The sequence below is a fragment of the Hippocampus bargibanti genome, linkage group LG14, assembly GCF_051943395.1.
Source record: "Hippocampus bargibanti isolate YZ-2025 linkage group LG14, ASM5194339v1, whole genome shotgun sequence".
NCBI lineage: Eukaryota > Metazoa > Chordata > Actinopteri > Syngnathiformes > Syngnathidae > Hippocampus > Hippocampus bargibanti.
In genome coordinates, this window is record NC_142747.1 from 747,439 (window position 1) to 760,016 (window position 12,578).

A 12,578-nucleotide genomic window follows, 5' to 3' on the forward strand; every position below is an offset into this window, starting at 1 on the left:
TTTCCAACGAAATATTCATTGGACCTAGTAACAAACTCATTTCAGGTTCTTTGAATTGAAGAATTCAGATAAAAACAAAGCAGTCTGATCACATGATACAAATAACAGTCCAACAAATCATGCATTTCTTTACATGTCACATTTAATTTGGTTAACATTTCCCGCATCAATTTGGGGTCGATTTCACATCTTCAAACTGACAATGATCAAATGGATTACCTCAACTCAACATGAACCGTGATTTAAGCTCAGGAAGGAATCATGGAATAGACAATTTTTGTATGGCGGTTTTGTGTGCGTGTGCGTACTGCAGATTAATTCAGGATGAAAACATCAAACATCATACAAATACTTTTCAAATAGCAAATCCAGTGGTTGCAAAATGTGTGGTTAGTTTCAGAAAAACGCATGTCAGTTATGACTCTCTCATCTCATCTCATCTTATCAGTTATGACTCATCAAATATATTTCAAATGAGTACAATCGGATTCAAGTAGTACTTCATTTTCAACACAAAATAAAGCAAAATGCATTCTTGACAAGATGGCTCATGGTAGCGATGGCAAGGGACAGTAACAACGTGGCTCCGTTCCTGAGAAATTTCACTCCAGTTTCCAATTAACATTTGCAATTTGTTGTCAATTGGGGAATTTAGACAAGTCAATGATCTGTCAACGGTACAAATGGTGGCACAGCTGTGTTCCATTCCTCCCCACAGTCTCGTCACATCTGACCAATTAAATGACCAAACACACAAATCAAACTGCCTCGAGCATACTCTCAGACTGAATATACATCTGACAGATGCTGTTAGGAGTGTAAAAAAAGGAGTTAGGAGTGGAAAAAAATATTATATAGATCAAAAAAGACAAATATACAGGTAACATCGAACTTACGACCGAGTTCTGTTCCGACCAAACGGACGCAAGTTGAAATGGTCGTAAGTCGAAATCCATTCCAAATGTTGAATAGAGACTCGGAGTCTAAATGACTGGCAACCCCCCCCCCTCTGGTGCCATCACAGGTTTTCTCATGTTCAAGTCCAGCTAAAGTCTGCAATAAAACTAATTTGTGAAAGCACGTTAAATGCTGAATAATTCCTGTTTTTGTGGGTCGGGGGGTTCACAGAGCTAACATGCTAATTACTGGTTAAAATTGATCGCATCCTGGAATGTAATGGCCCCTTTCATTTTGAGCGTGTGACAAAGCCTCTGACAGCATCACCTTAAGAGCGTTAGTAAAATTAAAAAAATAAAAAAAACGTGCTTTGATCAGCGCATATATACATGGAAATGCATGGTATCAATTTGCATACTTGACGCTAAGCTTTGAACACAGCCATTTGGGGTTAGAGAAGTAACCCTTCCTCGCCAAAAGCTAATGACCTATTATTCTTCTTATGAAGCTAAAACTATTTAACAGTCAGGTAATGCTTGGCTACTGTTGGGTAAACCCCAACCAAAACATTGGATGACTCAAATTTGTTGTTGAATGCTTAGTAGTTGATCGTAAGGGAGAGCGCGACAGCTGAGCCCCGAGACTTCACATGTTTTTTTTCAATTCCTCTTGGTTGGAGGTAAACAAAACCAAGTCACAGAGCTCAAGAGGTAGAGAGCAACATGGTGAATCCTCAAATATATTCATGCGGCATTGCCGCAATTGACAATTGAATTGAGTGAACATCGCTCCTTTCTCTTTATCGACAAATTTGCTGTACACACAACATGGAGTCAAGTCAATAGTAGTGCGTATTCCACTGGATAGCAATGTTTGTCCTCGAAGATTTCCTCGTTGCAGGGTTAAAAAGAAAGAAATTATGTACAATTGAATGCAAGGTTTAAAAATAAAATCAACTTCACAGCCCTAGAAATGTGAAAGTTAATACCATTTCTATACATGTACAGTGTTACATTTTCTACGTGTGTGTGTTCACATATATACATAAGGATACTTTTGGAGGTGTGAGGAGAACGCATGTCTTCACAACAGCAACAGGATAGAAAATAACTTTTAAAAATATATGAACTCATTTCCTTCAAATGTATTTCTCTTGGATACAGTGTACGAGTATGAAGACAACAAAAAGTTGAATAAGCTACTTCTTTACTGTTTATGAGTGAGCTGAAAGTCCAGAGCAGATATGCGGCTCTAAATTCCAATTTTTCGCCTTACAACCTCTGTCTGGGAACCAATTAAGTTCGTAAGCCAAGGTATCACTGTATTTCTCGAAAAAAACACATCCGCTTGCGAGTGAAGACAGAGTCCAAATCCTTAACGAACCACCTTATCACTGCTGTGTGAGTTATTGCTGGTTTGTTTTACTGATCTGATTGATGACGTTTAGGGAAGATTGGACCTTGCCTCGCTCTAAGCCACCACTCTTTTCTCCATTATTTCAAAGCCAAACTTTGAGAGAGGGCCCTCCCATTTTACACGGGCGACCTTGACTTTAGCTCAAAATGATTGGATCCGCTGCCTCAAGCGGTGCGGATGTCTAGAAAAGGAAGGATATCAAATGGAATTGCAGAAAAGACTCAAGTTTCATACGGTCGTCCAGAAAGGATCTACGGCATATAAAATAAGTCACTTAGTAGTTTTACAAGATGGATGTCTTCTTTATTTTCTAAAAATCATTTGATCAATAGAAAACCAGTTACATTGCATTTCCCCACTTTGTGTTTCTGCGTAGAATCAAGTCGATAAACATTTAAGTCCCCTTCTAACTGGCCGTTGCTTTTTTCGATACAATTCAACTTTATAGTACTTTCATGACCCTAGCGTATTCAAAGACACACGATTAGTGTGTTTAAATTAGAAGAGGTGCTTATATGATAAACATTACATTGCGCTCAAATACATTTTACTTGAGAAAAATGAAAATGTTACTTCAATATATTACTATAGATACATCTTTGCATATTTCGTCCATTTTGTCCCCCAAACGTATTTTGGAAGTCATTGACAATGTTTTACTCTTCATATGGCATGTGTGGCCTCTGCTGAACAAGCATGTTTATATAACATCCTTATTAAAAAAAATGAAAGACATCACTCATTGAAGAACTTGGGCTCTTTCTTCCGGTCTTATCTTACTGCACTTATCGTATTGGTGTAACTTTTGCGGTTGACAATTAAAGTTTCAATTGCCTCTCCCAGAAAATTGATTTGCATATATCATTTCAAATTGCATGCACAACAACAGGCATACATTTTGAGTGGAAAACCCCACCTACATGTTTCAATGAATTCCATTCCTGTCTCTGGAAATTACGAATATGATATTAGCTCTGAAAACAATACAGAGTGTGAGTGTGATTCAGAAGTAGAGGATGTAGCCCTCAAAAATATTCTTTGTAATACACAAGTGTGGAGTTCCAAATTGAAGAACACACCCATTTTGCACACAGTCGGAATATTTTGACCACTTGTGTATATGTCTCATGATCTTTGGTAATTAAACTTAGCGGTACTACAAGATTTTAAACGTGTGGCGGAGTACAGTAACAGTAAATTCATTAATGTAGCCCGGAATATTGTTGTTAAGAAAAGTTCTGTGGGGAAAAAAATCTGCTGGGAGAGCTACAGTCGATTGTCTGAAGATCAGGGTGGGCTTCATGCCAATTTAGTTCACTTAACAGTGGAGAGCAAAGGACAGCTGTTATAGGACAAGCCTCGTCACACGTGGGAAAGTCACTATCACAGCTTATGAAAAGCACATTTTTTTAAAAATACAAATCCGTTTTTCAAATATGTACATTAAAAACAGATGGACTTCATTACAGAGCAAGGTGATGTTCTCTCTTAGGGGATGACCCATAACATTTAACACATTCTGATTTGGTCGACAGAATATTTTTCCCCGAAATTGTCGACCTTCTAAGAAACCCACATTAGCTGTAGTGAGTGGATTTTTTTCCCCTTTACTTCATATTTTAGCATATGGCCAGGAGAACGAAGAGTCCCATTATCCAGTGAAACGCTACCCAGGTGACAGAAGACCTTGAGATGCCTTCATGATTCCGTTTTACCATCTTCACAGTTGGCAAAGATGACCGCACTCACAACAGCAGTTATTCCCACACCAGTGGCGAAGGAGGCATTTCGGAGGGCTGAGCCACTGTGGAACTGAGATGGCAAGCAAGAAGTGGATGAAATTAATATTAGCAATTCACAAGTCTATTCACAAGTACAATAAAGCAGACTGTATTCTGGCTATGTCCGTGGGCCAGGGAGGCTTGCTTTATTAGCGCAGGTTTCGAGGTTGAGCTGCTTTTAAAATTAACAAACATAAATGTGGGAGCGCGTCCGTGTAAGCTCTCAGTCGTACAGGAGTGGTCCATCGATGAAAAGGTTTCTTCAGCCGTCATCTGTACAAATTTGAAGGTGTCGGACGTTTCGCTTCTCATCCAAGAGGCTTTGTCAGCGAACTCAAATTTGCTGGTAGTTTTGGCCCGATATATACAGTAAAGTCTCGTTATATCGATATCGGTTATATTGATAATATTGCTTATTCCGATACTAGAGTAAAGTCTCGTTATATCGATATCGGATATATCGATAGTCCTGGTTATATCGATATTTTTTCGGACTCCCTTGAATATCGATATAACGAGACTTTACTGTATTTTCATTTCCCGGCAAATTTCAAGTCTTTTTATGTATAATTAGTTCCGTTTAGTACGATACATGGTTATTATGATAATCCGGTTACTACGGTGCTGTTTTTCATCTCCCGCCGGCCATTTTGCTATGTTTATATCGATACAAAAGCAGTTTAAGGTGAATCGATATTTGCTTAGGGGTTTCTATACAGTACCACCATTAGCGAAATCTGTATCAGTGACTTCGTCACGTGGCCAGCTTCCGTGTCTTGTGCAGTGTAGCAGAGTCACGTTTGCAAGAGTGCGTTATAAAAATAATAAATGACGTTTTTATTTAATGCAGAAGTTTATTTTTCACTTCACTACAGTACAAACGCATGCTACATACGCAAACCATGAACCCAATGAGAAAATTACATGCCATATCAAAGATCCCCCATTTATTGCCCCCGCTTCATGCAGTACGGCACAGGATCGGACATATAATTTTTTAATTTGAAGCAGATTCTTTACTTACAGACAGTGTAGGTGTTCAAATAGCTGACATGTTTCGGCGTATACTTCCGCCTTCGTCAGAGTGTCACAGATGTTGTTGTGACGCGCCATTTTCAGCTGGTGTTGCTATGAGGGCGTGACCTACCTGTCAGATCTGACAGGCATGCCACGCCCCCCGCTGTCCGTCCGTCCGTCCCTCCAGGATACTGCTCCAGGTAGTAGAGAGCATGTAAGCTCCCTCATCCCTGTTGATGGTCCTTGGTCCTCGCTTCCGGATTTCAATGGCCTCCCTGATCCAGCGCCGATGTTTGTTTTCTTCGGTGCGGATGACTCTGGCCTTCTCCCAGTCCAGGATGTGATTTTCTCTTTTGCAGTGGTCCGTGATGGCTGATTTATGGTGTTTTGTTCTTTTATTGCTCTTGTTTGTATTGTTGCTGTCTCCTTCTCGCGCTCCTTCTTGTGCTCTTTTGTTCTTGTATTGAAACTCCTTCCTGTCTCCCCGATGGATGATTTATTGCATGACTTGCATGGGATTTCATATATTGAGTTGCATTTATTTTACGGGTGTATTTTGTCCTTTGGGTGTACCAAGCTCTGTCGGAGAGTTGCGTGTGCTTTGTTTACGTTGTGTTTCCTCAGTGCTCTTTGTACGCGTTCCGTGATCCCTCTCATGTATGGCAATGTTACCATTGCTCTGTGCTCTTGTTTGTTTGTTTGCTTTTTCTTTCTCCCCTGTCTTGTGTTGTTTTTGTTTTTGACCTGCTCTGCCTCTTTAGGTTATTGGCATTTTTGTAGTGCGTGTTGTGTATGTTTTTCCTCCTGCGTTCTGTCCTCCGGGTCCGTGATCATTGTGGTGCGTTCATGTAATGTTGTGACGACTGACAACTTATGAATAGTGGGGTGTTCGGATGTCCAAAGGAGATATTGGTCGGTATGTGTGGGTTTCCTGTGTACTTTTATTTTGATGTCCCCGTTGTCCGTGTGGTGTATGTTCAAGCCAAGAAGGCAATGGATTGGTTAAGTTCCTCTCCATGGGTGAACTTGATACTGCCTGTGGTGTCTATGGAGTTGAGGTGTTCCGTAAGCTGTTGCGTATGTCCTGTTTTGATTTTTTTCAGAATGTCGTCCACATATCGTTTCCATAGTGTTGGTTTGTGTGTTTCCGGGGCTGTTGAAATCGCTTTCTGTTCCAGGTCCTCCATGAAGAACCCACACATGATGGCAGAGAGTGGGTCCCCCATGGCGAACCCTTCTTTTTGTCTGTATATGGTGTTCCTGAATTGGAAATATGTGGATGTGGCAATGAACTGAAGTAGCTGGGTTATGTCATGTGCTGTTAGATTGGTGCGTTTTTTGAGTGTCCTGTACTATTGGTGGGTGTTTTGTTGAAAAGTGAGATGACGTCATGTGATATGAACATTTCATCTTTCTGTACTTTTATGATGGCGAGTTCTGTAGCGAGTTGCTTTGAGTTCTCGCAGTGTTGGTCCGTGTGTCCCAGTAATGGTTTTATTATTTCTGATAGTGCTTTTGAGAGGTTGTACGTGACTGATCCGATGCTGTCTACTATGGGGCGGAGAGGTGTATCTGGTTTGTGTATTTTTGGCGTGCCGTAAATCCTGGGGATGATGTTTGCTGTGGGTCCCAGGTGGTTGTACGACTCTTTGTTTATTTTATTTTCGTTTAATAGGGGTTTGAGTAGTGCTTTAAGTTTGTTTTTCTTTTCTTCTGTTGGGTCTTTCTTTAATATTTCATAGGCGTCGTCCTGTAATAATTGCTGCATCTGTTTTTCGTATTTTTCCGTGTCCATAATAAGATAGATATCAAGATATAATAAGATAGATATCAAGTCCATGATGTGTCACATCCTGGACTGAGAGAAGGCCAGAGTCATCCGCACCGAAGAAAACAAACATCAGCGCTGGATCAGGGAGGCCATTGAAATCCGGAAGCGAGGACCAAGGACCATCAACAGGGATGAGGGAGCTTACATGCTCTCTACTACCTGGAGCAGTATGCTGGAGGGACGAGTGGACGAGTGGACAGCCTACCTGTCAGATCTGACAGGCATGCCACGCCCTCATAGCAACACCAGCTGAAAATGGCGCGTCACAACAACATCCGTGACACTCTGACGAAGGCGGAAGTATATGCCGAAACATGTCAGCTATTTGAACACCTACAATACACTGTCTGTAAGTAAAGAAACTGCTTTAAATTAGATATCAAGTAGACATGATGAACTTAGTACAAGGAACGGACATATCGATAGTACGGTTGTATCGACATTTTTTCTGACTCCCAAGAATATCGATATAACGAGACTTTACTGTATATCCCTACAGTCCACAGGTGGCGGTGCCAGACCTCTGCTTTGATAGGACCCTGTTCTCAGGTAGGGGGGGTAGCAGAGGACTAAACCCTGAGGCTACACAGATTACTATTGTCCTGACTGGTTACTTCTATTGTCCTGCCTGATTATGGGGTCTACGACTTGCCTGATTGCTGATGGTGGGGTGAGGTTTAATTTGGATCGTTCTTACAACAGACTTCTTAGGCAACATAGGCTTATAGTTATGCTGATGAGGTGATACCAGGGCAAATGGGGCAATCAGGCCAGGATTGAAGTGATTCAGATTCTGGTAAATAAACGCTAGAGGGACATTGCGACGAAGCATGATTAAGTAAAAAGTTTTACGGTATTTTTTGTAATAAAGGCACACCTGAAAGCCTTGTCAATTTTCTCAAAAGCAGACAGTGCACACTCCAATGTGATGCACTTTACATACGGTGTTGACACTAGTTGCATTCCCCATTCAGTTGTTTCCTTATTAGTGGCTGTATGCAATCTCGTGGTGATTTTAGAAGGAACCAATTGTAATCTAAAATCTACTCAACAGTAATTGACATGTGCATTTTCAAATAAACACACACATACTCAAACACACATTTACTTTGTGAGTTCTGCACAGCCATAATGAAACCAAGATAATACCAAAAACATAGGTAACTGCTGATGACACTCAGGAAGATGGAGATAAGCAAGGCATTGAAGGATATTTAGCCACTTATGGAGGTGAGCTTAAAGTCAGCTTTATTGAATTTATTTGAATGTATTTGTTGAATCCATTGTCTTCATATATTTTGTCTTTCATTTATTGTCTCACAATGCCATTTGTATTGATGCTTCATGTCCGTGTTCTGTGACCACCTCCACATGACTTTGCTCTTTATCAATAAAGCTGTATTGTATTGCCTTTAGCGTAGTTGCATCGAGTGGATGCGTAGCACAACCACAGTCACTATTGTAGCTTCTCATATGCGCTTTACGATGCAGTATATATGAAAACAGTTTCGAAATAGGCCATTCATTGAAGGTGCACTTTATACTCTAAAACGCACTGTAATTTGAAATTCTTTCTTGGCCAACAAGCAGGTTTACATTAGAAGCTGCTTTATTAAGGAGTTATAAAGATAGTCATTGTCGTACCCACCTGATAAAACTCTTGAAAGCAGCTGACAGCGGGTTGATGCATAATGGTACGCGACTCCCTTTTTGCTGTTCCAAAATGAATTGATGGATGATCTCTGTGGGGTGCAACCCATTAAACAGAGATTACGAAACTGAGGCATTCTTTGTCAAAGATGATAAGGGTGCAAATCAAAGTCTTACTGGCATAAAGACATTATTCCACACAAGAAAAAAAAGAACATTCAGTAAACCGATCACAGAACAGAAAAAAAGGAACATTTAAATCTGAATTTGCGAGTGACTGAGTTACACGCACTCACACTATTTTTACAAACACTAAAATTTCAACTTTTTTGGATCAAATGTATGCAATTGCATTCTGTCACTTCAAACAATACTGCACAATTGACTACCATTTGATACACACAATATAATTTTTATCCAAGTGCAATCTTGTCAGCAGTCTAATCAATTTCAATTCAGTGCATGGATGAAATCAAATACTGTGAAAAAGCAGGAGGAGAAAACATTCAGCATGATATCCCCTCAAGTGCTATGACACAGAATATTAGTCAGTTAGAAACAAGACAACTCTCTTACATTTTGAATAAGATGATTTTCCAAATGCAGTTCAGCACTTGCAAATTCATCCAGTCACAGGCAACAGCATAGCAATACATATCTGAAAATTCTATTTCATTATTGTATACCATTTCCATTCCTCATTATACTGGGTATATTTTGTTCTTTTTTAGTAATGCAGTTACATGACTACAACGAACCATATTGTCATCGTTGTTGCTCTGCTCAACTAAACTTGGTCTCAACCATACTTGCGTGTTGGCAATGTCATCGGTGCTGAAAAAGCACCGATGACAGCTTACCTTTGACTTGTCGCACAGAGCTGAGATTCTTTTCAAAGCCATCATCAAACTTGGGGTTGGTGACAGGTTCAAAGTCACTTGTGTAAACGCGGCCAGAGGACATCGTATAGCAGCATTTGCACATGCAAGTGTGGTAGCGTAGTCGACCCTCATCCAGATATGGGTGTGCCAAGGCATCCTTTGCTGAAATCCGCTTCGACTGAGGACCAAATAGACTAGTTACTTGAAATAATGTGTTTCAGGTATAATGTTAAAGTAATGTAGCCACAAGGGGACACAAAGCCACTGTGTTATTGTGCCGGTCCCAAGCCCGGACACATACAGAGGGTTGTGTCAGGAAGGGCATCCAATGTAAAATTTTGCCGAAAACAAACGTGTGAATAAAACCTCTGAATCTTATACCAGATCGGTCGAGGCTCGGGTCAACAATGACCACCAGGGTGCCGGTGGAAAATGGACTACTGTTGGTCGAAGAAGGAGCGGAGGGAGGTTTGCCCGAAGAAGAAGAGAGAAATGGAAATCCAAGAGTATAGGACTCAAAGTAGGGACTTTGAATGTCGGAACAATGCCAGGAAAAGGTAGAGAGTTAGTTGATTGATATGATGCAGAAGGAGGAAGGTAGAAATACTGTGTGTGCAGGAGACCAGGTGGAAAGGGAGTAAGACCATCCACTCTGCAGATCTCTCGCACACCTCCATACTGGATGTAACCCCAAACCATGATTTATTTCCTGTTTTTCTGTTGAATCGTCCATTGAACTGCATCTCAACGCCGCAAATACTGCAGAAGACGCACGCGTTGGAGCCCGCATGGACCCAAGATTCACCCAGAAAACAGTCAAGTTTGGTGGAGGAAAAAAATCATGGTTTGGCGTTACATCCAATAACATCAACAGCCTACAGAAGTATCATGAAATTCTTGCTGCCCATTACATCCCAAACCGCAAGAGAGGGATAATTCTGCAGTAGGATGGTGCTCCTTCTCAAATTCAGCCTCCACATCAAAATTCCTGAAAGCAAAGAAGGTCAAGGTGCTCCAGGATTGGCCAGCCCAGTTACCAGAACTGAACGTTATTGAACATGTCTGGGGTAAGATGAAGAAGGAGGCTTGGAAGAATCTTGATGAACTCTGGGAGTCCTGCAAGACTGCTTTCTTTGCCATTCCAGATGACTTCATCAATAAGTTAATTGAGTCATTGCCAAGACGTATGGATGCAGTCCTCCAAGCTCACGGGAGCCATACACGATATTAGTTATTTTTCTAAGGCATCATACTTTATGTTCTGACGTTATTGTAGAATATTTGTGTATTCAAAATGAAATACGATGTATATGTATAATTTCTACATTATTTTTGTATACGACAAGACTTTTGTCCAAGCAAAATCTGACCTTTCTGTCCTAATTAAATAATACAACTCAATAAATGATACAAAACTTTATTTTGGTATAATAAGCATAATCTAGAGGGCTTTGCCTTTCATATAAGCCATTTCTGATTCCAATAGATCAACTACAAGTTATTATTTGTTGTTCCTACCCTTTTGTCAGGAACTGTATATATACATACTGTATATCAAATGGTTCAGTGATAATATTTTACAAGCAATTTGATCATGCGAACAAAATACCAAGGTTGGAAAGTCATACAAACACAGTTGGACAGTGTAGTTCTCGCACTAAGGAAGTTGGTAATGAATCTAACAATAAAACACTGACCTTTGTTTAACAAACTATAGGAATAATCAAATACTATTCAGTCAGGTATCATAACTCACCGGATCAAACACCAGCATCCTGCATAGGAGGTGTACAGCTTCATGAGTCGCTTGACCAGACAGTGTGTAAAGACCAGGAAGGGATGGCTGTGAACCATGCAAAAATTGCGATATTAATCATCTTCTTAAATATTGATGATGCAAGATAATATTTTGCACAGCATATTTCAAGCACACAGAAAGGTTTTGAAATGTGATGCTTTATAAATAAAGTTGAGTTGAGTTCTTGTTACAATTTCACTTACTACTGTAAATACAGATCTCAGTTTCAAAAAAAGTGACAAGTACAACACAAGGAACCATGCCTTCGATGCAATGAGTGGAAAGAGCCTCGCAAACCATCTGGTTACAGCACATAATTTTCCTAAGTCACCACGGCCTACACCGCCTCAAGTGACAAGTCGCAAACCCAGACCAGCGGGAAGGTATCCTCCTGATTCTTCTCCAACTTTCTTTGGGAAGGTCTAGGTTGGCATCAATCGTATTGTCCTCCACATTTGAAGGCTTGCCATATGCCTCAAAAAGTGTCATGATCTGGTTGGCGACCAACGGGTGGCGCTGTCGGCCCCGCCTGCACCTGCACAGGTGCTGGTCGTCCCGATCAGTGGCGGATTGCCACGTTCGGATTGGCGACCAACGGGTAGCGACGTCAGCCCTGCCTGCAGCCCCGCAGGTGCTGGTCGTTTTAATCAGTGACACTTAAAAGGACTCCCGGCACGACCATCCGGTGTCGGTTCATTGTTTGTTGCATGCTTTGTCTGCAATTGCATGCATTGTATGCTGTGCATGTGTTTGTTTAACGTTGGCGGACTTTTAATCTTGGTTTTCTTTTGATACTTTGTATTTTTTTCCGTTCAGATGATTTTGATGTTTTACATTTTGTTCCTGCTGACTTTATTTTAATACCGTTTATCAAACACAACCTCCTGCTCCCTCCTGCCTGCTTTTTGGGATCCGCACCCACCATCACCACCTTGCAAACTGTGACAAAAAGTCAGTTGAACAGCGGCCGGAAATCTGTTTCCGGATCTTCCACCAGGTTGCCCCAAGAGATACCATACACATCTATTTAAGACTTAATTGGAATGTAACTTCTTGAATGGTAAATATTTGACTACTCGAAATCTTTAGACTTCCAGGGTATCATAACAATTGCAATTCCTCTTCTGACAAAGTCAATCATTTGTTGAATTTTGATTATTGTTGGAAGAAACATTCGATTGTTAAACCCAAAGACAGTCGCATTGTTTTTTAGCTTGATTTACCGCTTGCCACAAAAATCACTAAAGGTCTCCTGATCTTATTATTTGATGTCTGCTCGACTTCTGGTTGGTAAGTGTAGTACAGAT

General features: G+C 40.6%; 1 protein-coding gene across 1 annotated transcript in view; it reads right to left on the reverse strand.

Moving 5' to 3' along the window:
- Positions 1 to 124: 124 nt before the first annotated feature.
- The window catches only part of nlk2 (nemo-like kinase, type 2), a 29,311-nt gene continuing 16,857 nt past the window's right edge, over positions 125 to 12,578 (reverse strand). The window contains exons 9-12 of the mRNA XM_089014633.1: positions 11,230 to 11,316; positions 9,453 to 9,651; positions 8,591 to 8,684; positions 125 to 4,125 (exon numbers count right to left, since the gene is read on the reverse strand). Of these exons, the coding sequence (XP_088870759.1) occupies positions 4,071 to 4,125; positions 8,591 to 8,684; positions 9,453 to 9,651; positions 11,230 to 11,316 (435 nt within the window). The 3' untranslated portion in view covers positions 125 to 4,070. The remainder of the gene's footprint in view (positions 4,126 to 8,590; positions 8,685 to 9,452; positions 9,652 to 11,229; positions 11,317 to 12,578) is intronic.